General features: G+C 36.8%; 3 protein-coding genes across 4 annotated transcripts in view; all 3 read left to right on the top strand.

Annotated features, from left to right (window-relative positions):
* Positions 1 to 8,120, top strand: part of tara (SERTA domain-containing protein 2 taranis) — a 37,516-nt gene extending 29,396 nt beyond the window's left edge. For both annotated transcript variants that reach the window (XM_019052526.2, XM_019052528.2), the window contains one exon: positions 1,918 to 8,120. In XM_019052526.2, coding sequence (XP_018908071.2) covers positions 1,918 to 2,736 — 819 coding nt within the window. In that variant the 3' untranslated portion in view covers positions 2,737 to 8,120. The remainder of the gene's footprint in view (positions 1 to 1,917) is intronic.
* A 6,205-nt stretch (positions 8,121 to 14,325) lies between these two features.
* Positions 14,326 to 20,968, top strand: Vha13 (V-type proton ATPase subunit Vha13). Its single transcript, XM_019052529.2, has 4 exons — positions 14,326 to 14,526; positions 15,774 to 15,874; positions 16,489 to 16,587; positions 18,512 to 20,968. The coding sequence occupies exons 1-4, from the start codon at positions 14,445 to 14,447 to the stop codon at positions 18,584 to 18,586; spliced, it is 357 nt and encodes a 118-aa protein (XP_018908074.1). The 5' UTR covers positions 14,326 to 14,444; the 3' UTR covers positions 18,587 to 20,968.
* Positions 20,969 to 22,545: 1,577 nt separating this feature from the next.
* The window catches only part of Not1 (CCR4-NOT transcription complex subunit 1), a 47,791-nt gene continuing 42,424 nt past the window's right edge, over positions 22,546 to 27,912 (top strand). Inside the window, exons 1-5 of the mRNA XM_019052492.2 lie at positions 22,546 to 22,946; positions 24,049 to 24,264; positions 25,421 to 25,601; positions 26,067 to 26,171; positions 27,212 to 27,372. Of these exons, the coding sequence (XP_018908037.2) occupies positions 22,845 to 22,946; positions 24,049 to 24,264; positions 25,421 to 25,601; positions 26,067 to 26,171; positions 27,212 to 27,372 (765 nt within the window). The 5' untranslated portion in view covers positions 22,546 to 22,844. The remainder of the gene's footprint in view (positions 22,947 to 24,048; positions 24,265 to 25,420; positions 25,602 to 26,066; positions 26,172 to 27,211; positions 27,373 to 27,912) is intronic.

The raw sequence follows: 27,912 nt of genomic DNA, 5'->3' as shown, positions 1-27,912 counted from the left end.
AAATAAAAAAAAATAATAAAAAGAAAAATGCAACAAAATTTCTTTCAGTAAGGAATTAAGTTTGTCCTAATTGTCTCAATGCTGTTGGACATCGACAGAAGTAAACCATCTATTGATGAGCCGTTTTTATCTGATCAAACCAACCAAGGATACACTGAAAAAAAAAAAAAAAAAAAAAAAAAAAAAAAAAAAAAAAAAAAAAAAAAAAAAAACCATCGGATCTAGAGTCCAGACTCTTGAAAACATTGACAAGAAATAATACTCTTGATTCAATCAGATTTTTGCTTAAATCAAAAGGAAATCCGCTCAAATTAAGAGGCTTGGTTCTTGATTTAAACAAAAATCCGATTGAATCAAGAGTATTTTCTCCTGTCGATGTTTTTAAGAGTCTGGACTCTAGATCTAGTGTGTTTTTTTCCAGTGCATCCACTTCAACACCGGAAACCGGAATAATTCAAAAACGAAGAAAATTAATAGGAGAAACTAAGTACTAATCGCACGTATTTTAAAACCTTGATGAATCTTGACAGCTTTAAACCAATACTAGCTAAACTCGCCGCTCCACGATCGGTGAAGTCCAATCCACCTTTTCCCTCGTGCAATCCTAAAAACCGAAGGTGATACCACTATTCGACCACGTGGGAGCTCGTGTTGCCTACACTAAAAACTGAAGGCAAATCGACTGTGAGTTAAAGTCAACGCGACACCCACTTTTCCTTCGTGCAGCCGTAACGCCTGGGAGCGATACCACTATTCGATCACGTGGGAGCTCGCATTGCCTACACTGAAAACTGAAGGCGAACTAACAAAGTCACAGACTTATTTTTGGAGTTCTTGAGGATCCGAAGTTGGGGTGGCGCTACCCCCGTTCGGGGCGAGCGCCGGGGGGGGGGGGGGGGGGGGCGAAAGGCCCAGGCGCCCGGTGCGCCGAACATGGACGCTCAAGGTCGCGTGTCGTTCCTCCCACGATCCTTTGAATATTTATCGAAACCAGTTTCAGATATTTTATGTCGCCGAATCCGCCCCTGATACAGGCTATCCAATCGTGAAACTACGTGTGGTTCCGTTAGTTACTCTCCGGTCGTCTCCATTCCTCGAAGTTCATGGTCGCTTGTAGGAATTTTTTCTAACTCGAATAATTTTCTCGGCCAAACAGAAGAAGTATACATTTTCTGCGCACTTTTTCCACGATTAGGGACTATATCACTGGGATCCCACTTCTAGGACACTGGAGCATTATTTCCCTGCAGTTTTGCGACACTTTCTGCAGAATGGATCGAAACAATGATACATTATTTGCTGCCGGGGTGGACAGAGAGGGGTCGGTACCCCCCCCCCCTTTTTTTTAAAGGTTATTCCAGCCTGCTCTGATTGATTTTTGGGGTTTTTCGAAATATGTTGAATTTGATTATTTTGCCCTCGCCGGAATATTCATTTTGCGTTATTGCTACGATATTGAGAATTGGTATTTTAGTTCAAGTATCAAATATGGAGGAGAAACACTGACAGCGATCACTCATTTTCCGATTAAGAAAAGAATAAATCAACAAAAGATTGGGAACCTAGTTCTAGACACTAAACCAGGGTCCAAAAATATGTGTTTCTTTCCCTTTATTTGTCTTATTTTACTACGCTCTTGGCAGGAAGTGACCCTGTTAAACGGGGATAAGAACATTCAGTGACACCGACGTTGAAAACATAATTCATATCCGACTTGGTTCTCTCAGAAAGAGAACTTTAACGGATAGTTACCCATTATGATGAGGTCTTAAAAGCTCTTTTTTTACTTTCTCGCTCCCCTAGTTTTTATTCAGTTTGCTCATTCGATCATTTTTACATTTTAAATTTATCATCGATTGTAGCCATTTGGATATTTGCACCAAAACATACTAACGGTCGACTTTTCGTGTGTTTCAGGAGCCTTCGAACATGGGGCTGCAAGCTGTGGGGAGCAAACGTAAACTAGAGGATTGCGAGGCCGAGCTGGGGCAACCAGTGAAGTACTGCAAGCAAGTGGAAGAATGGGACGACGACCACTACTACTTCCCGTCGAAACCCTACGTCTACCAACCTCCAGGGGATGACTACGGTCACCATTGGAGTTACCAGTCGCAGCAAACGATACGCTGCGACAAGAACGGAAAGTCCTACCTCGACCTGGGCAGCTGGAACGGCAACGCCAACGGCCGCTGCTGCACCGGAAAAGTTGGATGGTGCTCCCGCGGTCCCGCGTGTTATAGACAAAAGCGTCTCGCAGTGCTCAATATTTCAATGTGTAAACTAGGCCGATATAGACAATTCTCAGACCCGAGTCTCCATAGGTCAGTTCTAATTTGCAACACGCTCAGGCTCATAGAGCGGGAGATGGAGCAAGAGGGTTGTTTAAATAGTAATAATAATAGCAATAGCAATAATAGTACCGTTTTAACGTCGCCCTTCGACAGTCCCGTCGAGTCGGCGACGCCGTGCGAAATCCCTAGGTGCCCGACGCCTTATCCTACGTCCGTGGACGACTTAGACTCGGGGCTTGGAGATGATAGCCGAAGTATTAATTGGGGCTCCGTGCTCAGTCTTTCAAGTCAGTCCGATCTGGACCCCCTGAACAACAACGGTGGTCTCGGCGACGACACTCAAGATCTAGACGACCTCCTCCCTAGTTGGAAGCTATCGCCAAGTGATACCTCAAGGACAGACAGTGAATTAGATAATTTAATGCATGTTCTCATCGGCACGTGACATACGCAGGACGCGTGAACTTTCACCGAGATCTTTTCAATGTAATGCTCAATTGACTTTCTGTCATGGCACAGCCGGAAACGGCCCCCGAAAGGTCCGCTCCAAGAAGGATTCGCGAAGACATTGTTACCAAAATTTTTCTGCAATAAAATTCATCACACCAAGTTTTCTGTGACGTTCCAACTGAAAGGGTAATTTCTCTGTCAATTATTTTTCAAATTTAGGCAAAATTGTGTTTCACAGTAGATCTTTCCTTAATATTTTTTTGGAACTGTGTCCAAAATTGCTTTGGATGAGCAAATTTTAAGTACCTCTTCTCACCTTCGCTCACAATAAAGTCACTTTTGATGCATCTTATGAATCCCTAATGAAATCAATGAAATCTGTTCAGTCGTTGATATCTTTTCTTGAGAGTCCGTACACCTGGGGTAAAGCAGCCAGCACGTCAGGACTTGGCAGAAAAATCGGAAACTGGAACTTAGGTTTATAATGAAATTGATCTAATCAATCAATAAATTCATTAATCGATCAAAATTTAAAACATTTACCCATTTCTATCTTAATGCTGTTATGTTCCCCTTTATTCGCTTTAAATTTGAATACCTATCTATTCCTCAAGACGTATTTGAAGTAATCTTTGCAACAACTGTGGCAAGGGTAACTTCATAAGTTTCATGCGCCAAAGTCGTTAGTTTCCGCCATAATAATGACTTAAAAAATAAATCTCAATATTCATCAAGAAGGAAACTCTACTAAGGGCTTTAACATAATTTTCAAGTAAAATAAACATCAGGTAAAGTAATTGGGAACAAAATGTAACGAAAGACGTCTGTTTAGATTTACTGAGATGGATCACATGATTTATTTTTAAAAACTTATGGACCACGTAAAAATCAATCAAAGAGGTCAGTCCTTTCTAAATTTTTAACATTTCTTTTTAAGTTTCAGCTCTAAACATTCATGAGTTTTCAATGCTAAAGTCAACAGTCAATTTTAATCTAAGATTTTTTTCTGATATAATTATGTAGTTCCAGAAAGTAGCGATCTCATTCAAACTTCCTGGGGATGGAACATTTAAAATTGGCAGTTATTAAGACAGATTTTGGTAATGTTTCCTGTGTAGCCACTAACTCACAGTTAAATCCTAGTCAAGTGCGTTTCTTTTTTACATTCTGCCCAGTACCTTTCTCCGGCTGTGCCCGTCCTTTCAATTGATGTTCTTCTCTGTTTCCGAAACTCTTGAGTGTTGTGATTGTGTAAGAATATTGTTGTTACCTATTGATTTAAGTTAAAAGGATGTTTATAATATAAAAATACTTTAATTTATTCTTAATTTTTCTCTTTTTGATTTGTTTTCGATTAACATTCCGTTATGTTTAGTGTCAGCAAAACTCTTAAAAACTTTGTTTTTGTCATCCGCACCGTCCAGTTATGCGACAACTTATATCGAGGATACTCGAAAAATTGCCAAAAATACAAACTCCAAGTTCTGTTGAAGCTGAATTATCAGCGGAAAAAATTATCAAATCAGTAGCAGATCAAAAAAATTTGTGATTGGTATCTAAAAAGCAATATTTTGACTTGAAACTTAACAAAACTGATTCAAAACTGAACTCTTAATCGTTGCTTTTCGAAATTTCAAGGCCTATTTCATTTTTTAAAGAAAGCAAACCAATTTTATTGCTTACAATTCACGCAGGATATTCTTTTCAAAGAGAAAAAGTCACCAATATTCTCATGTTGACTCGTTTTCCCTTGAAAAATGAAGTAGTGGTAGCATTTAGCTTTGTTGCTAATTGAGGTATTTGTTTTCATAGTTTTGCCATCATTGTGTAATTTAATCTTCAGTAAGAAACAAGAAAAATTTGCCTGATAGCATGTCATTATGTCATTTTTATTCAGCAAGCTTAAAAATTATAAAATTATAGAGAGTCTGCACTGAATGAAGTAAAAGATGTTGATTCTTTGTTCTAAATTGCCATCATTTAACACTAAAGCTTCAGTTGATTATGAAGTGCAATATTCACAAGCAAAAGAAATCCTTTGATATTTTATGAACAATCAAAATATGAAATCAAACTCAAATCAATTTTTATAACCTTTTGCTTGTTTTTCTAAACTTCTGTGAGTATGTTCGTCATTCCTTCTATAAAGGAAAGTAACTACATTTTGACTTTGTCCAATTTCTTTCAAAATGTTTATTTTTACCCAATTCCACCTGACATTTTTCATTGAAACTTTCACAGATTGGCACTTGATAAATTTGTCAAAATTCAGTGGAATTTTAGACAGGAATTACGCGTTCATTTTCATGTAAAGAAAAGAATGGTGAAAGTAGATTGGGCAACCTCGGAATGAAGACATATTCCTTTGTCTGAGGAACAACGGATTTTCCAATCAGATTTGGAAAAGAAAATCAAGTTTCATTTTTGATCACCAAGAAAGATCAGCCGTGTATTTGAAATTTTGATGTATCCAAAAGATTTTCCTCTTGATTCAATATTGTCTTGACTATGTTCGTTTGATCATTGTTTCATTTATTTTAATTTGATTAAAAGGTATGCTCAAAATTTCGTATGTTTGTGCGTCATTAATTACTCTTTTTCATTTGATCAATCATTGTTAATTTCGATCAATTTTTCCATGATTCATGTGGTCTCAATTCATTCACCCACAAGGGCAGTTCAAGAATCCATTGTTATGATCTTTGTTTCCTGCAGATCAATGCATATTTTCTTCTATTATTATATTATTTTATTTACTTATTGAAATTTTTGCGCACATTTTTCGATTCATAGAAAAACCAGTTGATATTATTCACTCAACGATAAATTGTCAATTAATGTTAAGAATGTTTGCTGTCATAATTGTGTCTTGTAAATTAGGCTGATTTCTAGCTCAGTCTTCTGAACCTTTTATTTTGCAGAAAATCTAAACTTTTCCCTTGATTACTAACCTTGAAATTTCTTCGTTTGGCTTTCGAAAAAGTAGTAAAATGAATTCTTTTTCACTTTTAATAAACCAACTTTTTTTTTTTTTTAAATTTTTTTTTTTACCAACGAAATAACAGAATAGCTGTACCACTAAAGATGGTTGCAATTTTGAAGGAAAAGTTATCTTCTCTCTCTTTCATATGAAGGTCTCACTCTTACATGACGCATTTTTTCTCCTTGATCAACCCTTTCTCAGGAATTGCCTAATCTTCAACCAAATTTACTACCCCTCTCCCTCTTCCATAATTTTCAAAATTCGTTTGGCAGAACTTGCCTCAAGAATATTAATTTCCCGCCACAAAAAGCTGTCCCCTCTCTTCCTCCTCTTCTCAAATCTCACTGGAATGTAGTGACAGATGTCTTTCTCATTTGTCGCTTCATATTCATATCCCTACACTTTTCTAAATTCAGAAGTATCGGTACATTTCACAATTTTGATAAATCTTCAAAATTTTTGAATGATTTGATCACAGTTGAAACTCGCTAGGAAGGAGGCGTCAAGTCTTTTTCCTACTTAATTATTTACCCATACAATTGTAAATTTTAGTTAAAAATTGTTAAGCATCAGTAAATCATTATGAGTTGAGCTCTGCTGCAATCTACGATGAATAATTTTAAGCATTCTGATACGTAAGCACAATCAAAGGCTCCCTATAAAATGTTTAATGACACCTAATCTTTGCTCAGGTCAAAATGATTTACATTTTATCATTTTAAAATCAAAATATATGTGTTACTATAATTTAATTTTGTTCAAAATTTTCTCTCAAACGTATACCAAAGATGATACGAATAACATAAGCTCAGTACAATTAAACAAATGATATACTGACAGATCTTGTTTAAACTAATTGTGTACTTCTGAAACAAATCTATCCTATACGAATTGACTTTCTGCGTAGAAAAAAAGGAGGTGGTTGCAATCTACGATTTATATACCCTGTGACGTAGGTGGGCACAAGATGGCGTCAATATTCGAGCAAAATTCGAAATCCAAACAATGGAAAACGGACCATAACGTCCATTTTTGTTGTTCAGTTCAACCCAAAATATAATCAAACACTTTATATAGAATGACTTTTTCCACATATTATACCATTTTCATGTAAATCGATAACATAAAGCGTCAGTACCCACCTACGTCATCGACAGAATCCAAGATGCCCAAAATACGACCACCTCCTTTTTTTTTCTTCCTGAATTTTCTGTACGACTTTGCATTGTCATTAGAATCAGCTTTGCGCCTCAAGTTGATTAAAATACTTCCGCGTCATTATACAAATATTGTGAAATAATTTTGTCCGTAAAATCAATTTTGCTTTAGGACCAAGATTGTATTCCTGTCTTGATGAATCAGCATAATTTGAGAAAATGAATTAACTGCTGCTGTAAGCAGTCAGGTAGCACAAGAACAATATCTCTCCCGCAAGGGAAGGAGTGAATCGTGTTTAAATATTTTAAGTACTTTTTATAGTAATGCTCTCTATAATTTATTTTTATTGTTTAATTTTATTCTCAGAAGGTTTATCGAGAATCAGTGAAGCTCACAATTCATGAACAAATTCTAAATTAAATATGTTTTGCATGCAATGCAAAATAATTTCCCCTGAAATTCCCACAAAACAATGTGTCGATCATCTCCTAGCTTTTTTTTCACTCAACACTCGGTCATATTTATCCTGCAAGTGACTGAAAATCGGTCATTCTTGCATAGATAAAAGTCAATCACAAAATTCTATCTCTCGAAAGTATTGTCCTAAATTTAATTAAAAGCAATATTTACCTTTTTTTTTTTTTTTTAATACTGCTACGTGGACCAGGTCAAGCAAAAAGGAACCAAGTCATTTCATCCATTCCCAAATTCCATCGTACAATTTATTTTTTTACAGGAGAATGGTCGTACAGATTCCTTTGAAAATTTTAGGTAATTATTGTTTCACATCAGTGGAAATCCTCCGAAATTTTTGAAAAAATCTACACTAGGTACTCTTCTCCTGTTAAAGTATGAATATTCCCATGAAAGTTGGCTATGGCTGATGCGGCTTGGCTTCTTCCTGCTCAATGCAATCCACTTTATGTTTGCTGAACTATCAACTCTAATTTGGATAAATATGATCAGCTGCCAAAACTGATGACTGATTTCAGAGACCTGATCAGGCATAAAATACCAAATTTTTCAAAAAGCAAAAGTTAATAACGAATTAGTGTATGATTTGCCTCTTGAGTCAAGTTTCTGAAACCATGTCTTGAAGTTCTATGTTTCAGGTCTTTTATCGCCCTTTTCTAATTAAGGTTTTTTTCTAAGGATAAGTTACTTTTAAGTGCAATATGTGATATAATTTTAAGTTGATTAATTGATTAATGTATAATAAAATTTATATACATATATTATTTAACTGTTCAATTGTTTCTTTGTTTGCTCCTAATCTCAAGTCGAATTTTCCCCTTTATGATAAGACTCGAGCATTTTTACTAAAATACAATTGACGGATTTTACTGGAATGACTAATTTTCTCTTATACCTATTTTTTTTTTTTTTTTTTGACAGGAAACTAAACTACTTAACTCATCCATATGCCCTGTGAACGTACCTTCAATTATGAAGAATGCTTTCACAATAGTTTAAATTTGAGTGTTATTCAGTTTTCTGTTAAAAAAATCAAACAGCTTTCAGGCTCTGCCTAATATTATTAGTTCAGTCCCAGTAAAATCCGTCCAAATACACCGTTGCTCAGATGAAAAAACGTATCTAACTCCATTCAAAGATTACAAAATTGTTTAAAACAATTCAATTTATTTGAAAGATGACTACAATTTCGTCTCAAATTTTGCTAATTTTTCTATGATATCGGAAGAAAAATCAGTGAAATATTGAGCTTTAAATGGACCGAGTTTATCAGAAAAGAATCAACCCACATTAAGTTAAAACCGAGAAAAAGAGGTTTGTAGTTTTACTCCTGCATAAGACTCAATGTAGAAAATTAACGTTAACCCCTCTTTTCACTAATTTCTGTTTTTCGACTTTCAGTTTTTGGCAGGAGGAAATACACGGCTAGTGGAACTCGAAAACTTTCTTAGCTCAATTTTTTCAAAAATGTGGGATAGTTCCTTTCTGATAAACTCTGTCCAAATGAGCTACAGTTTCCTCCTGAAAATAAAATTTGCAAGTAGAAACGCTTTAACATTGAAATGAAGTTACATTCTTTCGTCCGGAAAACGACGGAAAGTAGCATGCAGCCCCTAAATCAAAACTCATAATAATTTTAGACCCGATTTCACCCTAAGGTACCATTCGCAGCCCATATTTCAGATGGGAAATTGCAGAACATATTATAAGTCTCTCGTATATATTTACCAGGCTTTATGGTACTAGTTTCGTCCTTGCACCTAGGAAATCTGAAACGTGCATTAGGCTTATGATCCGTGCAATCCAGTGGGATTGTGCTTCGAAGATTTCACACTTTAGTGTCAAAATTAGTTTTTCCAAGGGGGAAAAAAATCCACACAAAAGACGGCTCATTGCAGTAGGTTAACGGAAACTCCTCTAATCTTTAGGTACCTACCTAATTTTTTTTTGCGATTTCAAGGGCCAGTAATGTTGTAATACATTCAAGTAATGCATTTCTCGGAAAATTGACTATGTTGTGTCAATAATCAATGAGCTAAGGCGACATCGGAACAATGAAAGCCTCAATTATTAGTGTCGCATGCGAGTGTGACAGGTACCAAACGAATCTTATTATAACGCCTGGACCATGCAACTAATCGAGCTCTGTGGATGTCCGTGTTGCATACGCACAAAAGTGAAGGCGTTTTGAACTCGGACACAAACCGGCCTCACCAGCGCGCAGCGGCGCGCTTAGTGGAGCGAGTCAATGAGAAGAGTCGGACTTTGGAAAAATTCAAAGCTCGTATCGATGTTAATACCTTAGACGTTTCAGAAATGGTTTCATCGATTTTCCCGTAAAATCTCCTGTAAGAGGCCTCCCATACAATTCATAATGTGAGGAAATTGACATAAAAATTTGCAGTTCTAGTCGTAATTTTCATGTTCAACGGAGAATTTGCAGGTGCCTAAAATTTGAAGAATTTCATGTTGAAGTGGAAACTACAGAGTTAACTGAACATGCGAAGATACCATTGGTTTATTAATCGAGCAATTATTGAAGGAGATGTGACGAAAATATCTAATTTGCTAATACATGCGATTTAATAGGTAGGAAATGCCGCCAGATGACGTCACAAGGCGGTGCATTTTCTCACCCTAAGTCAATTTTTAGACTATTTCCCATTACAGAAAAAAATTATAAAAAATACTGCGAAATCAGCTCTTTACGCACACTCAGACGAGGCAATAAAATATTTGAGTGCAAATTCTCCATTCCTCCAGAGGGCCCGTTTTGTCCTGTGGTGGATTTTACCGTTAGGACCTAAAATGACCACGTGTTTTCACTTCTTCATTTATATTTCGAAAACTTCTCTTAGGCACGAATAGCTGCGCTACAAATCTGCCGTGCTAAGAAAGAACGCCGTATGAACATTCGAGAGTTGCCAAATTTCCGTCAATAAAATGTTCATTTTTGAGGAAATTTATGAATATTTTTACTTGAAATTTTCAGAATCTTTAGGTGAAATTTTGAACAAAATTATCTGAAAAATTGGGAGGAAAATATTCATAAATTGACCAGGAAATTCGCGTTTAATCAAAGGAAATTTGGCAACGCCTGAAGGATCATACGGCGTTTTTCCTTAGCACGGCAGAAATCATGATCAGCATAGGTATCGCAATATCAAAACTGAAACGACCCCTCTGCGTTGTTCTGCAGTTCATTCAACAAGGGACCACTAGACAGGGTATTAGATCTGCCGTACTAAGGAAAAACGCCGCATGAACCTCCAGACGTTGCCAAATTTCCGTTGGCAAATCACGAATTTTCGGGAAAATTAATTTTTAAACATTTTTCTCTTAATTTTTCAGATAATTTTGCTCGCAATTTTACCTGAGGTTCTTGAATATTTATCGGGAAAATATTCATACTGCCCTCAAAAATTAACTTTTTATCGAAGGAAATTTGGCAACTCTTGAATGTTTATACGGCGTTTTTACTTAGCACGGCAGAGATGCCACCAGGCCCGCCACAAGGGGGGGGGGGGGGGATACTGGATCCCTGGTACCGGGGCCCGGGCCCCGAAGGAGGCCCGTGTTACCCGTGGAGGACCACTACGAATTCACGTACAACCCTTGTTTCGTAAGAAAAAGTGAAAAATTTACCCTAAAAATTTCGCAAAAAGTGAATAGATTTTTAGAAACACGCTGGGACACTGTAGAATTCTTCTTAAATTTTCCAAGAAGTATACTTCTTGGAAAATTTCTATTTATTTTCAAGATTTTCAGTAGGTACAGAGGGATATTTTTAGTAGGTAACTGCGTTTCATTTTCTTCCGTCGTCAGATGCTAAGAGTCTCCAGTCTGGGCATCCTCGACTTCAATGGCTCATGGCTCAACTCCCTTGCCATAGACAAACGAAGGGGGAGTCCAGGGGGGCCTAGCCCTCATAGAACTGAAAATAGTATCATACGCCCCCCCCCCCCCCACCAAAAAATAAAAATTTCCCAGATGTTTTGAATGCAACAATTCGCAAGTATTTCGTGCTGAAAGTATAGAGAAAAAAAACCATAATTATTCCGCAGAAATTGATGGAAAAATTCTATATGGAAGCTTCAAAATGCGTCCGATTAGTCATATAAATTCTATAATTTCTCGAGGGATGCCCCTCGGACCCCCCCCCCCCCCTCCGTGCTTGGGGCCCGGAACTTAAAACTGGTACCAGGGCTCGAGATGGGATGTGGCGAGCCTGCATGAAGGCTATTTCAATTGTAATCTTCCGTCGCATTTCCAAGGCGCAATGATACAACTATTTAAACTCTCCGGAATGTGTGAGGTATCACGCCGCATTTGAAGGCGTTTTCAAATCAGCCAAGTTCCGATGCCCGGATTATCGTTTTGCGTAGTTCATATTCTTTTGTTACATTCGATGCCACTTATATATTTTTAATCCTCGTAGAAAAACCACACATTTGTAAATACAATTCTAGCTGAAGCCCACTTCAGCTATGCATTCACCACTGCGAAAATTTCAGAGGAAATCGACAAGCCGAGCGTGCATGGAGGCTATCTCCATTTAAATCTTCCGTCATATTCTTACGGCGCAATAATACAACAATTTGAACTCTCCGGAATGCGTGAGGTATCACGCCGCATTTGAAGGCGTTTTCAAAACAGCAAAGTTCTGTTGTCGGAATAATCGTTTTGCATGGTTCATGTTATTTTGTTTCCATTTCTAACCACTTGATTCATTATAATCCTCCTATAAAAACCGACCATTTGCTAAATGCAATTTTAGCTGAAGCGCACTTAAGCGCATTCATGACTGCAAACATGTCTGTATCGATAAACAATGGGACGCGCTTGCTACGGCGCCTTGATACAACTATACAACCTCGACGGATGTCCGTATTGCGTTCAAAAAATTGAAGGCGTTTTGACTCCCTGCTCACACTACCTGTAGTTGATTCGATCGACAGACGCGTTGGTCGGCGGTGACGGGGACTTGATGCGACTATTTAAACTTGATGGATGTCCGTTTCGCACCGACTGAAGTACGAAACCACGTATCTCCATTGCGGTGTTTCCAAATTTCCGTTCTTATCTCATCTCTTCCATGAAAAAACAATGCAAATTTACAATTTTAAATTTTGAACCCAATCTTCTGCTGTCGAATACGAAGAATCATGGAGAATTTAAGTTTTATGTTGACAAAATTCTGAAAAGAAGAATAAAATTTCTAAGGAAGTCTGCAACGTCGCGAATGGAGAAACGTCGTCCCTCATTTTGCCCAAAAATATGTACGCATAAAATTGAAGGCATTATGACTTTCCTCTCTCAACCTATATTCGTCTGTATCGATGAACAATGGGACGCGCTTGCTACGGCGCCTTGATACAACTATACAACCTCGACGGATGTCCGTATTGCGTTCAAAAAATTGAAGGCGTTTTGACTCCCTGCTCACACTACCTGTAGTTGATCCGATCGACAGACGCGTTGGTCGGCAGTGACGGGGACTTGATGGAACTATTTAAACTTGACGGATGTCCGTATCGCACCGACTGAAGTGCGAACCCAGGTATCTCCATTGCGGTGTTTCAAAATTTCCGTTCTTATTTCATCTCTTCAATGAGAAACAATCCAAATTTACGACTTTAAAATTTGAACCAAATCTTCTGCTATCGATTACGAAGATTAATGGTGAATTTAAGTTTTATGTTGACCAGCTTCTCGAAAGAAGAATAAAATTTCTAAGGAAGTCTGCAACGTCGCAAATGGAGAAACGTTGTCTCTCATTTTGCCCAAAAATATGTATGCATAAAATTGAAGGCATTATGACTTTCCTCTCTCAACTTATATTCGTCTGTATCGTTGAACAATGGGACGCGCTTGCTACGGCGCTTTGATACAACTATACAACCTCGACGGATGTCCGTATTGCGTTCAAAAAATTGAAGGCGTTTTGACTCCCTACTCACACTACCTGTAGTTGATTCGATCGACAGACGCGTTGGTCGGCGGTGACGGGGACTTGATGCAACTATTAAACTTGATGGATGTCCGTATCGCACCGACTGAAGTGCGAACCCAGGTCTAACAATCTTGACGAATCGCATGGAATTTAGAACAAAAATACGATGACTATTCGTCTTACGACAAAATGAAATGAGACAGGCCCAACCTCACCAAGCCCTAAATACGCCTATAAGTATGATATCCCATGTACAAGGGTAAAACCAGCTCTAGAGAAAAATAAGTAGATGTTTGTATTTCAGGCATCTTGAATTTTGTCGATAATGTAGGTCGGTACGGACGGTTTTTATCATCGATTTTCTGGGAAATGGTACCGTTTATGGAAAAAAATCATTCTATAAAAAGTGTTTTAAATTATATTATAAGTTGATCTAAGTAAAAAGAAAAAAAAAGAAGAAGAAGAAAAAAAAACGGACGGCATGGTTCGTTTCTTCTACTTCGATTATTGTGGAATATCGGCGCCAAATTGTGCCGACCTACGTCACGGGGTAAACAATCCTCAAGATGTAAATACCTCCTTTTTTTCTCTATGGAAACTAGCACAAGCACAAAATATCCGTCAAACATATTCGTGAAAATTATTTTACGCTCTAGAATTTTCCTCCTAGGATGTGAAAGTGGGGCTGTGGGCTGCATCTAGCTAGCGTTAAAAAACATCTGCAACAACAATTGCCTCATGCCACATTGAAGGCGAATTAATTTCAACTGTAGATCAACCTCAGTTCACGGTAGAAAGATATAAACCGTCAGCTCTGAATATAAATCCTCTTCGGGAGGTTACTTAAACAGACTCATCTCTAATACATAAAACCAAAAATTGAATTAAATATTATTTTGAATTCAAAAGGCGTTGATGATGCTGCTTCCGGGTTTCTCCTCTAATCCTAATTCAAAACTCGCGCCCTTCGACCTCCCATTGCTACGTAAGAGAGGAACATGATTGGTCAGGCGATATTCACGTGACCCAAGTGATCATATGATCAACATTCGCTGACATTTTGCGTGAAGCACGGAGTACGCCTGCTGAAATTTCATAGTTTTCTCCCAAATTTGCTTTCTTTCATAGTGTGAATATGGCGAGTCAAACTCAAGGAATCCAACAGCTTCTAGCCGCCGAGAAACGCGCCGCAGAAAAAGTTGCCGAAGCCAAGAAACGTGAGTATTGTAACTTTGCAATCTAACCTGTACTCCCTTGAAGGCCGAGTTTACTCCCCTAGTTTAATCGATTTTTTCTAAGATTTCTTCGTACTCTGCAGATTTCTATATTTCAAAGAATTGCTCTCACTGCACAGAATCATCATGAACTATTTATGAAGTTGAAACCCCTGTCCACTTTGCAACATGATTCCGGGACTCTCTTCCATTGTTATCACGACACCTTATCACAAGCTGAACCTCTCTCTGCCCTATTTTCACAGATTTTACCCCTGAAATTCAAAATCGTTTGGATAAGCTACTTTCAGTTAGCCATTTTAGATTGAAAGTGCCTCTAACTTACAATTTGAACATCCATCCTATGTCCATGCGAAAAATAATTTTTTTGGGCGGAGTCCTGCTTCGGTGAAACTGCTCTATTTGATGAAGCGAGCATCATACAAACTCTTTGCTCCTCTCCAATAAGGTTTCTTCATTCTTTAGTCACCTGCAGTCATGAAGTTTAATTCCTTCTTCTCAGGTTTGGATATATTAATTATGGTGAGTCTAGGATGTACAGTTTTGCGTACGTCATTATGTTGATGTGTGAATAATTATAGAGCTCGCGCATCGTATGTTGAGACAAACGTCTATCTCTGATTAACTCTGAATTAGCTCGTTTTAACAGGTTAATAAATGCAATCAGATGGCGCCACTGATAAGTGATGACCTAAACAATACTATAATGATCGTCTCAACACAAGATGCGCAAGCTCCAGAGAGCGCGCATCTTCTGTTGAGACAGACGTCAATCTCCAATTCGCTCTGAATTTGCACCACTCAACAGGTTAATACATGTAGTCAGGTGGCACCACTAATGAATGGTGACATAAACAATACTTTGACGTTCGTCTCGACATACAATGACTTGTATCTTGCATTGCAATCATACAGATATCCTAGTTTTATTTGTATTGAGGAGAGCTGTACGGTGATCATTCCTATCAAAGGAAATTGTTGGTCATTCTTATTGACCTTACGAGAATATCCTCCCAAAAATTCAAGTAGAAATTATTTTTTAGATATTGTATCTTCTAGATATTTTTTTACGATCTTTGATAATTTTTCTACACAGATTGAATAGTTAATTTTTTATCCTAGATCACTGAGAAAGCGACCAAGTGGACAGTATTTACTCAGCACTTTTTTTCACATCGCACCAATCATCAGTTTTGTTCCCATTTAAGCCTCCAATGCTTTTGTTTCAGGGAAAGCCCGCAGGTTGAAGCAAGCCAAAGAAGAGGCTCAAGATGAAATCGAAAAGTACAGGCAAGAACGCGAAAAACAATTCCGTGAATTTGAAGCACAGGTAGAAAATTTTCTTTGCTGGTTTTAGAGTGTCAAAATTTGTTTTGAGACACTTCTAATTCACACTTATGTATGATTTAAACTTCTCGATCTCAGATTTCATTAACTACTTGAAATTTATCTTTTCATGAGGAAAATTTGAAAGCATCGAATTTGTTGCAAAATTTTGAAGTAAGTTTGTCTCTGGTCGTTGGAAATGAATTTAGAGTTGAAAGGTAAAAGATGGAAAGCGAGATAATAGGCTGCAAGTATCATCTGTAAATATAGGGAAGAAACAAAAATTCATAGTTATTTACTTAGGAGCAATTCTATCACCGCATGGTCAAACTGCTGGTTAAGTTTGACAAGAGACTAAACATGGAAATAGCATGGATTTTATCTTTCCCCGAAGCTCCTGGTCAAATTTAGCCTGACAGAAGGATTAATCCAAAAATATCTGACAAGTACTTAGAGTACCTAAGAACAAAATTCTCAAGAGCTCTAAAAATGTCCTGTATCCATCAGTATTCAAGTATTTTTTCTGTATTGGTTCTTAAGATCAAGCTAATTAAAAACTAAAATTAAGTTTGAAGTCAATCATAAAGCATGTAATAATCAATATTTCTTTCTCCTTAGCACATGGGCTCGCGAGAGGATGTTGCTGCACGGATAGAGGCGGACACAAAAATCAAAATTGAGGAAATGAACAAGGCTATAGCCCTAAACAAGGATGCTGTAAGTCTCATTTTTCAATTATCAAAATTAGGTATTGAAATGGAATTTTTTAGGAAAGCCAAAAAATGAGTCATTGAATTAGAATGTTAGTACAATTGATGGGACAAGCTGTTGGTCAAGTATCTATGCACTTTTGATCTACTATTGCATGAATCTGGACAAGATAACTGCAATAACACGAATCTCTTTTGCAATGGTTCAAAAGCTCCCGTTTAATTTTATTGAAAAAAAACAAACCAGCACTAATGCTTGAAATTTTCACTGAATATTCTTCACAAAGAAAAGGATTATAAATGAGGAAAGAGAAGTGTTTCAAGGAATGATGTTGAGTGTTGACCTTGTGTGAATTGTCTTGAGAATTGATGAGAAAACACACACTTTCAAGCTTGTACGCTCGTCAAGCGTTTACTTGTGCAATGGAAATCCTCTTGAAATTTATGCAAAAATTCCTGTTTCCATTCTTTACGCTCAATTTCCTCAGGAAACTTTAATTTCTAGTTGATCCAAGTCTATTATCAATAAAAGGAAGATCAATATTATCAATAAAGAAACCATGACCTGCACTAATTTTGTTGGTAATGTCAAGTCAGTGTTCTTCAAAAGACAATGGTTTTGTTATTAATGGTGTAGAAACTTGGTTTTCAAACGGAGTTCATCAGTTTATGTTACCTTTTCTAAGAGTATCAACCATCAAAATGTCATTTTGTGATCCGTACATCTGACTAATCACACATCAGTCGTTTTGGGCATGGCTGTAATAAATGTGAAGAAACTTTTACTTGTCAAATTGTCAGTTACTCGTATATTAATGATACTTACCCTTTTATGTAGCATGTTTTCCTTGGTCAGGGTAAGTATTCCCAGGTCTGGAAAAGTTAGAGAATTTTTCAAAAAATACTGGAAATTTGAAAAATATTACAATTGGAAATCACATTAGTGCTGTCGACACAATACAAGTGAATCTCTTAGTTTCACTCTGAACCCCTATAGGGGATTACGAATTGCATTTTTAGTTAATATTGAATGAATAATACTTTAAGAGAAAAGACTGACATGTTTTGCTTTGAAAAGAATGCCAAAAATAATCTCTCATTTTCATTAATATTCATGCAAATATGTCAATGTGAAAAGTCAGGAAATTTTGATAATTCTGGTCAAGGAAAACCTGGAAAGTCCGTAATTTTTCCTGGTGGGTCTGTATACACATTGTTCGTGCTTATAAGGAAATGCCCCAACTAACTTAATTCATGATTTTCCGGCACTTAGCCCAATATTGTTGATGAGTCTTCAGTCGATCACTGTACAAGGTGCAAATTTAAGCATTCTGGTACTTGTTTTTTCATTGAAATGTGACGTAGAACATGTGAATTGCACAACAGAAATTACTGGAACTAACTAAGTAAGATATTTAACGCTTTTTATGGGTTATAATTTATTCACCTCGCTCATGAAAGAATCAATAGTCTAAGTGAGTCGAATTGCGCTCTAAATGCTACTGTCTCTGCAGTATGAAAACATGACAACCTTAATCTCAGCGCTTTGGCTCAGCTATTGCATGTTGGTAACACTCAGAACAGCACAGGGTGCGGAAAGAATCCTGCTTATGGAAAAGTCTGCCGAAGACGTTGTCGTGTGCAATTTGATTCAATTAGACTATTGTTTTTCATGTAAGCAAGGAAATTCCAAATTCGTATAACAATGTAAACTGAAAACATAAATATCTCAGGTAGGAATTGATCTAAGTAATTTTCACTGCCCAAATCTTATTCTACAGGAAATGGTCAGGAAACTTGAATCAGAGTGCTTAGATATGCACAATGCACATGAACCAGTGGTCCATTAAACTCCAGTCATCTCTAATGAGAGTGAAGTGAGAAGAAATATTTGAATCAAGTTTTTATTCTGTGTGTTTTTTTTGCTGCAGGTCATTAAAAAGATTCTCGAACTTGTATGTGACATCAAGCCGCAATTGCACCCCAACTTCCGTGCCACCAAGTAAGGTGTCTGTCATGTTTCATCTGTTGTTGATCATGGAATAAGCACAACAATAATTTTTTAATGGTGTTTATTCAAAGTTGTTCAGTATTGAATTATATTCCCAATTATCGAATCGTAAGATCCTACTGAATACTCCGTCGAACTTTTAAAAAGCATTATCATTGTTATTCATTGTTCCCTCTCCAACTTTTTGTTAAAATTTTATGTTAATAACTTGCGTTTAATTTAGTATTTGTTATCTGTGAAGGAAATGAGTGAAATGTATACTTACGTAATCGTTAAACCTTGATGCATTTAATTTCAATCTTCATTACTTTTTCCTCTATTCAAAAGGGACAACTATCCAAATTTTTAAGTCCCTCTGAATGAAATCTCGAGTATTTTAAATCCTCGTGTGTTCCATTTTTCAAACATTTTATGCCGCAATTAAAAAAAAAAGTGATCTAAAATAGTGAACATTTTTGCTAATTTGACAGTCTTGCAGCAAAGAACTATTTTTAGGCATGTATGTTTCAGCCGCCAACTGCAAGAATGACCTTACAAGACCTTTGTTGAGTGACCTGTCATAAATTTTCACACTGTCAAAATTATTTATTTTCATGTTGTTGCTACCAAGAATTTATAGAAAATTCATCGCAGAGACAAAACCTCTTTCCTTAGTTTTGTTCTAGCGTCTAGACTGTCTCTAAAATAAAATCAGCACACTTGGCTCAAACGTTACAGCCAAAGCTTGAGTGTGATCAATGATGGATATCCACTCAAAGGTCCGAAGTAGCGCTGACTTGAATTTGGATTGACCACCCCTCAGATGCTTTGAAATTCTAAAAAATCACCACCAGACCCTCTCAGTATGCAGTGCAGCGGTCAATGTATAAAAAATTAGTCTCCTTGTACTTTTGGATTGTTGTTCTTTTCTTTTCTTTAATTTTTAATCAAGGGATAATCAGTCATAATCGCGTTTTTGTCTACTGGTAGAAGGTCAAGGGTCAAACTCTCCATCATCCAACCGTACGAAGTGCTCCTTCAATGCTTATTCACTGCCGATTTATCCACACAGTTGTTAAGGAAAATTACAATTTCTTGAGTGCTCTACCAAACTTGGAACGTAATTACTGTAATGTATCTTGCATGATAAATCTTCCCGACTTTTCGTCATCATTTCGATTCCTAGACTTTTTTTTTTCAAATCGTAGCTACTGGGCGACAAATGTAATTCCATTCATTTCGCTTGAATCGTAGGGAAGCAACTCCATAGCATATTTACCAAGAAAATTTTTGTTTTCCACTCTAACAGGGCTAAGACAAGCATCACCTCCAGTGATTTAAGTCAGCGTTTTCATGGAAAGCTTTATACCCTACAAATGAAACTGTACATACTGCTCATATTTTTCACAGAAACACATTCAGCTCCAAATTAAGTTGACCCTTGCGTTAAGTTTATCTTTAGATAACTTTCTATCGAACTTGGGTTAAAATAATTCAGCGAACTCAGAGCAGTCATTTTAATGAACTGGTCTAGCTCTGCTAAAAGTGTACCTTCGACCGTACTCCAGTTTGCTTTAAGTTTGTGAAACTGTTCTAATGGAAGTTTGCCCACATAGACAAAACGCTTTGTTACCATTCTCCTGGGCTCAAAAAAATATAAAACGTGTGAAAGAGCAATACAAAGTGAGTTCAATTCTAGCACCTGTACATTTTGCAGGGAGTTTGCTATTCAATTGAAATAGTTACAGATTAACAGAGTCCTGATCTTAGAACAACCTTCCTCTGTTAATTGAGGGCTTGTGACATTCCAGTTATTTTATTTTCCCTATTAGTTAGTTCCTTCTTTAAATTGCGGAATTTTATTCAAGCCATTCAGACAAAAAAAAAACCAACGAACCATGAACAAGAGAGTCTCGTCTCAGAAAGTAATAAGTTTCATAACAATGTTGCTTATGAAAACTGTGTTTCACAGAAGTAGAATTCCTTGAGTTATGTCAAGAATCCCATCATCCTAGGTAGCATTCTTCCATTCACCTCCATCAAAATATTACGGAAAGAAAGATATGTCACCTTCATTTACGGTGATCTGTATTTCACCAAACGCTGAATAAATTAGGAAAGTTGAAAGAAACAACTCTGTTGAATAAGCTCCAATCGACAGATTTTTAGTTGAAAGTGCATTAAAGCTGATAAATCTTTCCCTCTCACCAGCTTTGGTTGAAATATAGCCACTACCATGGAATTCTTGTTTAACTATGTTTTTATTTTACGTATGCAATAAAATTTTAGTGTTAGATCACTTGAAGTTATTTTAAAGAAGGTAATCGTAACTCTCAAAGTGTTAAAGTGTTAAATTCATTCATTTTGTGAAGTGTGTAAATAAAAAATTTTATTGTAATTGCAGTTGCTTTAATTCTTAACTCCCAAGTATCGCCATGGAATGGAATCAATATTGAATCCTCCTTCCATTCTCAATTTTCCATATTGTATCCATATGGAAATCCTTCCACGAAGGTGCCATGCCATGGACTTCATGCGTATGTATGGATTCCAAATGTATGCATCCTGTATTTTTTCCTACCAAATGTATCCATGTGTGTGGATTCCTTATGGATACATCTCTTTGAAATCTGTACATATAAATTCTATAGGGATACATCAAGCGCCTCCGACATAGAATATCCAAGTGTTACAACCAAATTTTTGAAATTTTTTGACTCCATTAAGTTAGGAATCTAAATTTTTGTATTTGTGCTCAACCCTCATACTTTCTGTAAAGACATGAGTAGCCTAAGTTGCTGAATGTCTCTAATAAAAATTAACTACGTAACTATCTTTATGTGCTCCATACACAAGACTCTTCTATATGGAATCTATATGTTGATTTTTAAAGGGCGAGACCATGTATCTCCGTTTGAGACTGTGTAGACTTCCAGTCATACTTACTACTAAAGCACTTATTTAGAAAAATTTGTGATCTACAAGGAAAGTTGTATACGTATGATAATACAAAAGCCTAGATGAGCAATGGAAAAAATCTGATTCATCGATGTAGATGAGTTCCCACATTTCAATGATGCTGTCTACACTTCAAATTTTTTTTAAAGAAAAAAAAAATTATCCCTAGATAGTATTTAAGTACATGGTGGCTGTAACATCATCGCTCACAGCCATGTGAAGTCATCATTGCAAAGCAGATGGCAATTTTGCAGTTTTATGATAGATTTTGTATACTGGATGGAACTTTCTCTTTTATTTTTAAGTAAGAAAATTTTTAAAATATTTTGAGGTACCTATAAGGTACTGATATAAAATATCAATATGCGAAAAGAGAAAAACGAAAGCACGCAACGAGAAGCTATGATAACACAAAGAAAGTGATGAAATGTTGTTTAAAATTAGGTAACACTCGCCATCCCTTTTGGAAAGTATTTGAACATTTTTGAGTGGATGTTAATTTAACTGAAAAATTTTGTATGGAGGCCATTCCGATATTAGAATTGCTGGCACTCAATGTCAATAATTAATTACGGCTGAAACCTCTTTCACTTTAAAAAATTGCAGGCAGGGCCATACACACACAGGAGGGCTTGCATAGTATACTGGGATAAAAGAACCTAATTTCTCTCTCATTTCTTAAATTTTCTGCTCATGGTCTTTAGCTTTTCCTCTAGCAATATATACAAATCTGAGTGTGCAGTATGGTTTTTTATGAGGAAAGTAAGCAAGAAGTCAGACTATTCTTAATCTGTTTAGTAGTATTGCTTTTACAATGAAATCGATTCTGGCTATCCCTGATTTTTTTAGCAGTTAGATTTGTAACTGAATTAATATTGATCAGTACTTTTAACCGTTTTGCGAGGATTGAGGATTGCGAAATCGCACCAAAATCGCACGTTGCGCAAATTTGAACGTAGCGCCGAACGCCGAAAACGCCGGAACGTTCCGAAATAAAACCAGACCGAAATTGCCGTTCCGAAAATTACGAAGGAAGGAAAAATGGAAAGAAAAATGAACCCGACCGAATTGTTCATTGTGTTTCTTGCGATTTAGTGAATTTATTTAATTTCCCTGTGCAAAAACATTTTCTCTATTCTGTCCTCGAATTGTGATGATGTTAATTTGAAAGTGTTTCATCAAATATTCATCCCGATGTTGAGCATAAACAAGTTCCGATGTAGGGTAGTCGCGTCTCACACAAGGATCATCAAGGCTCGGATTCCTAAGAAAGCTTCAAACTATTTTGAAGCTTTCGAGGCCGTATTCATGGAACTATGAACCTGGACTCATTATATTTCTCTTTGTCACAGATAAAATATCTTATCGCCAACTTGAACAAGAAAAACTATAAGCTTAGCGTCCAAGAAATCAACCATGTAAGTACCCTCCTGCCTGCCTCTTGGTTTAGGCACCTCATTCATCATTGTTATTATTGTCCTTTTGTCGGACCAAAATCACTTCACAGAAGCCTAGAAATCTTAGCTCCAATCTCCAAGAGCTTGATTCTGGACATTAGCATTTTTCATTCCCATTGGAATGAGGGAAATGCCCTTTATGGTAAAGCATCGTCTGATCTGTGGACGTTGATCCAGGAAGTAAACCACTGGGATCGAATATGAAGCTGTGCGGAAAGTATATTATCCCTCTAAAGATGCTGTTGTATTCGTCTGATACATGACCTTGTACCATCACAAGACAAGAAGCATCTATGCCAAGACCCGTATTTTCAACTTTTCAGTTCTAACTTGAAGGAACTGATCGGATGATTTCAAGGGGACCGAAACAATGCCTCCTTAATTGGTAAAGTTTACGCTCTGTAGGCTGTCACATTAGTGCTTTTTTCAGCAAAAAGTTACGTATGACCAATTTTTTGGTCCATTGATTCAAAGCAGATTCATCATGCTATGCTATTCATTCATGTAATGGGTCATGCTAGGGTTGTGGGAAAGACAGATATATGTATAATATAATCTAGACCGCTCACTAGGATATTTTGGTGGAACATTAGGCATCCCAGATTGCATGTAGTGCTGTCCAGTCATGCTGCCTTGAGTGCCATTGAACTTCTGCAAACGCACACTTCCCTTGGGCAAAACAGATGAGCGGCCACACTCCTTCAGTGAGCGTCACGCAGTACTTACCATATGTTTATCAGGCTGTATCAATTCAGGTAAAGGTGCGTCTTTACATCCCCAGCTGTCTTGCCTCTCCTGCCTAAAGTCAGGCCTAGTGCCCGATCTAGATTGTGTTACAAGACTATGGAACAAAATCCTTCATCACTCCAAGGCCATTTAGTAACTTAACATGTCAACAATTACTTATCATCCATCGTGTCCAATATGAGTGACCGATACCAGGCCATCGGTCCTTGGGTTTGTCGTAGGTGCTTGAGATTGCATGGGATCCCAAGAGGATAACATCAAAAAATGTAACATGGCCCTCTGTAACATTTGATTATGATTTTATGTATGATTTCAGTTGGTTGCGAGCCACGGACTAGAAGCCGACAGACATTTATTTCGGAGTTTGTTCTCCTTTGTCGATCTAAGCTCGGACCCAAATAAAAGTGTCCCCACTTACAAGGACTCTCTGCAGCTCCAATTACTATCGCAAGAGTGCTCTGCGTTACTGTCAAAACCAGCTCTTGTCTCAGTGCTCTGTTTCGCGTTTGACCAGCCTCTCAATCGCAACAAGGTATCATTCCTTCTAAATATTGTAAACCCTCTTTCATGTAAATCATTTTTCTGTTTCTTATGGGACCAAATTCTATATGAGCTATTCGTCCAACTGACCGGAGAGTCACTGAAACACACGAACTACAAAACAAACATTCTTTCAAAAATTGGTCTCATATCTAACATAAAAGAGGTCTTGCCTATCTAAAAGTCAGACTATCAGCTGGGGTGATTAGCTAAGTAGACTATCTACTCAATCGTCATAATTAATCATTTGTTTATGATTATCTACAGGAAGATGAAATAAGAAGTTTCAAGATCGAAAACCGGTTGTTTTCCAATGAACGTAATGAACATTCTTGCCAACTACCAACATGCAATTAAAAAAGATGTGACTGGGGTTGGAAAATGTATATCTCTGACAGCAATAGATCAATCTACTCTCATGCTTTGCAGAGAAAACTAATCAACATCTGTTTTCTTTTTTCATCAATTCTCTGTTAATTTTCCTTACTCACTCAAAAAGTGAAGAATTCTCGTAAAGAATTTCAAAGTGACATCTTGGTTGATTTTCTTTCAAAAATATCAAATTTAATTGGAGATTTGAAAATGGCAATGTAGAAGGTTGCATTTTTGACCTTAGCCATTGAAGAGAATAATTTGATCATTTGTTAACCTTCACCGCCCCCTTATATCAAAGACAACACACTTAACCGCTAAATGAGCCCTTGCAATGTATACCTGAAAGTCCGAATTGTCTGCAGATTAAGGAAATTAGATTAATTTTAAAATTTATCTAATTTTTTTAAGTGGAGATTAATTTCATTAAAAAGCAACTGGTTTCTATTTTAAGGAATAGTTTTTGTGAAACTGGTATTCTGCGTAGTCTTGAAAGTTTCATCTAGTTCCCGTGTCTGTCAGGGAGGGGAGGAGAGAGAGAGGAGCAAGCCTTGCCTTGGCATGCTCAAGAATTTATTTCGGATGGAGCTCCATTGAAAAAATACATATTGATAAAACATCTGCTAATCTGCAATCAGAGATAGGTAGTTCTGGGTTCTAGCTATTGAAGCAGGGCACAAATTAAATCGACTACTTCATACTAGATGATGGATCTTGAACTTACTTCCTCTCTTCAGAGCCTCTTTAGTGCATAATTTTACCATTTTTGTTTTCAGGCCTTGAAACCATCCGGCCAGCTTTTTCCTCAGCTGAGTAAGGTACTGAAACTCACACCTGTTGAAGAAGTGGTTTTTGCGTTAACGCTTTTGAACTCTTCCAATCAAGAGACTGTGTTTCATGCTACTCAGTTTGTCAAATTGAAGTTACCGAACTTGTTGCGATCTTACATCAACTCAGGTTTGTACTTCCTTCATCTTCTTTTCTTTTTATTTAATTTTCCCAAGGCTGCAGAAGAAAATGTTTCCTCCAATGTTCTTGCCATCCTAAAAAATTGTCCCCTAAGTTTTCTTTGTTTTAAAGGGGTCTTGCAAAAAGATAAATAGTACGCATTGACTTAAAATATATATTTTTTCAGAGGATTGTAAACTTCACAGAAAAGTAGTAAATGGCTGCTTCCTTTAAATTAATATGAATATTCAGAAACAAGCCCAAAAATTTTAAAAATCCCAAACCTTTTGTAATGTTTTTAACCTTTGAAAGTGCTGTTTTAAATGCTGTAACCAAGTAGTGTTACAAATTTGTGTCACCATTTGTGTGTGTGTTTTTTTCCACCTGTCAACTTTTAGCAAGATTAAGGATAGGTTTTGAATGTTAACTTTGTACTCTTTGCCTCTCTTAACGTGAATCAATTTTATTTTTCAGCCGACTCAAACCGAAGCTCGGGGGACGGTGGATTGAGTGACGCAACTCCGGAAGTCCTTCATCTTATACTGAGCAACCTTTTCTCCACTCCTGACGATTATTTTGGTAAGATCCTTTTCTTTTCTCTCTCTTTTTTCATTTTTACAAAATTTCCGGTGATGTTATTAAATGTCAACTTTATTGTCGTTTAGTTTGCTGCAGTACCTAGGCATAGTTCTGAAACCTCTTTACTGAGCAACCATTTTTTGCAAGCTATTTAGTTAGAAACCTCTTTTCTTTGACTATTGGGTTTGAACACTTCTTTTCAAAGTCCGAAGGACATTCTTGCGTTTGACTGGATTCACAGAATTCATGAAACTCAACCCTTGAGAGGTGGAACTTGAAGAAGCATTCAGAGTGCCTTTACTGTCTGACAGTATCTTCAAGTATACAAACAGATGATGGGTCTAGCAGACTGACCTTTTACTTTAATCTCTGGTTGGAACAAAAGGGTTCGTTGTTGTAAGAGACAGCTATGTGAACCATTTATATCAGCCGTTTCGGCCAGCTAAGCTTAGACAATATGACCTTAATCAATGAGGGTAAAAAGTCCATAGTTGTCCTGCCAGCCTGAAGAATACAAATTGGAAAAACAGATTTTTTAAAAAATTAAGTAACACGCTCAATCCTGATAAAAAATTTTACTTTAATTTATGTGAGGCGGCAGCGAGAGGAAAGATAATACAAATTTACAATTAGAAGCGCAGTTATACTGCTGAAATCTCTGAGTTTGAGTGTAAATTTTTTATTATAATTAATTTTCAATAACATGTTTTTCTTGTTGTTGAAAAGTTGACAATATTTGCTAAACTTGCCGTTGAATGAGAATGATGTTTCGTTTATAATCAGTCAAGCTATGTTTTAGCTTATTGCAAAATCCTTGAAAATTTTTGCGGTAGAGATAGGTGTAGTTAGCTCTCTGACTTTTATGTTTTCAAAATCTGCAGAAAGTCAAAATTGGAACTTTTTTAACTCAAAGCTGCCTTCACTCAGCGCTAAAATCTTTTTTTCACAGCTCTAAACATTTTCTGTGTTTAAAATGAAAAATTATTTTGAGTTCATCAAGCTCTTTGATTTTCATGAAAAATTTTCCTCTTTTTGTGTAGGCGTGAGTGGTGAGACCAAAGAAGTTCTGGTTAAAAATTTACGCCGTGACTTTCCTCGTGAGCTGGTGCCCATCGTGCTTGCTCCGTTGATCTACCCAAATTCCACAGATTTGCTTATGGATAAAATTAATCAAGAGCCGACCTCCTTAACCAATGCAATGGTGAGTCCTAATCATCCACTTATTTTTTGCATTAAGTTTTTTTGAGCAGATGGACCGTAACAATTTCATAATTGTGATCGGGGGAAATGCTTTTCTTTATCATTGTTTAGAATGTAATTTTTTACCGCTCTGACTTAATAAGTCAGAGAGATAGAAAACTTTCCATGAGTACCAGAAAGTTCTGGTACTCTCTCTTGCCTGTCTAAAATGAATTGAATGATCGAATTGAATACTTTGATACTGAGAATTGTCAAGTATCTCTCGATTCTGCTTGGTGCACCAAATTTTCAGGAGTCATATATGTTTTGTTTTCAATGAAAATAAACAAAACCTTGGTAAATATATCACTAAATATGGTATTGAGCAAAATTAAAGCAATGTATGAAACGGTCAATGTTAAATCGGAACGTTCGAAACGATATGTTCGATTTAGAGACCAAGGATATCCTCATGCTTAGTTCTCTCAGTATTTTCATTTTAAACATGAAATTACAAAATTTCAGACACCTGCAAATTCGCCACTGGTGTTTAAAATGGGGA

The sequence above is a fragment of the Bemisia tabaci genome, chromosome 10 (genome assembly GCF_918797505.1).
Source record: "Bemisia tabaci chromosome 10, PGI_BMITA_v3".
Classification (NCBI taxonomy): Eukaryota; Metazoa; Arthropoda; class Insecta; order Hemiptera; family Aleyrodidae; genus Bemisia; species Bemisia tabaci.
The sequence above is the reverse complement of the archived record's forward strand: the minus strand, read 5'-3'. Positions and strand labels throughout refer to the sequence as shown.

Bases quoted from the DNA above. Each gene is read 5' to 3' on its own strand.
- Vha13 (XM_019052529.2), top strand. From the start codon at position 14,445: ATGGCGAGTCAAACTCAAGGAATCCAACAGCTTCTAGCCGCCGAGAAA. The intron at 14,527-15,773 runs GTGAGTATTGTA...CTTTTGTTTCAG, and splicing joins AGTTGCCGAAGCCAAGAAAC to GGAAAGCCCGCAGGTTGAAG. The intron at 16,588-18,511 runs GTAAGTCTCATT...TTTTTGCTGCAG, and splicing joins TAGCCCTAAACAAGGATGCT to GTCATTAAAAAGATTCTCGA.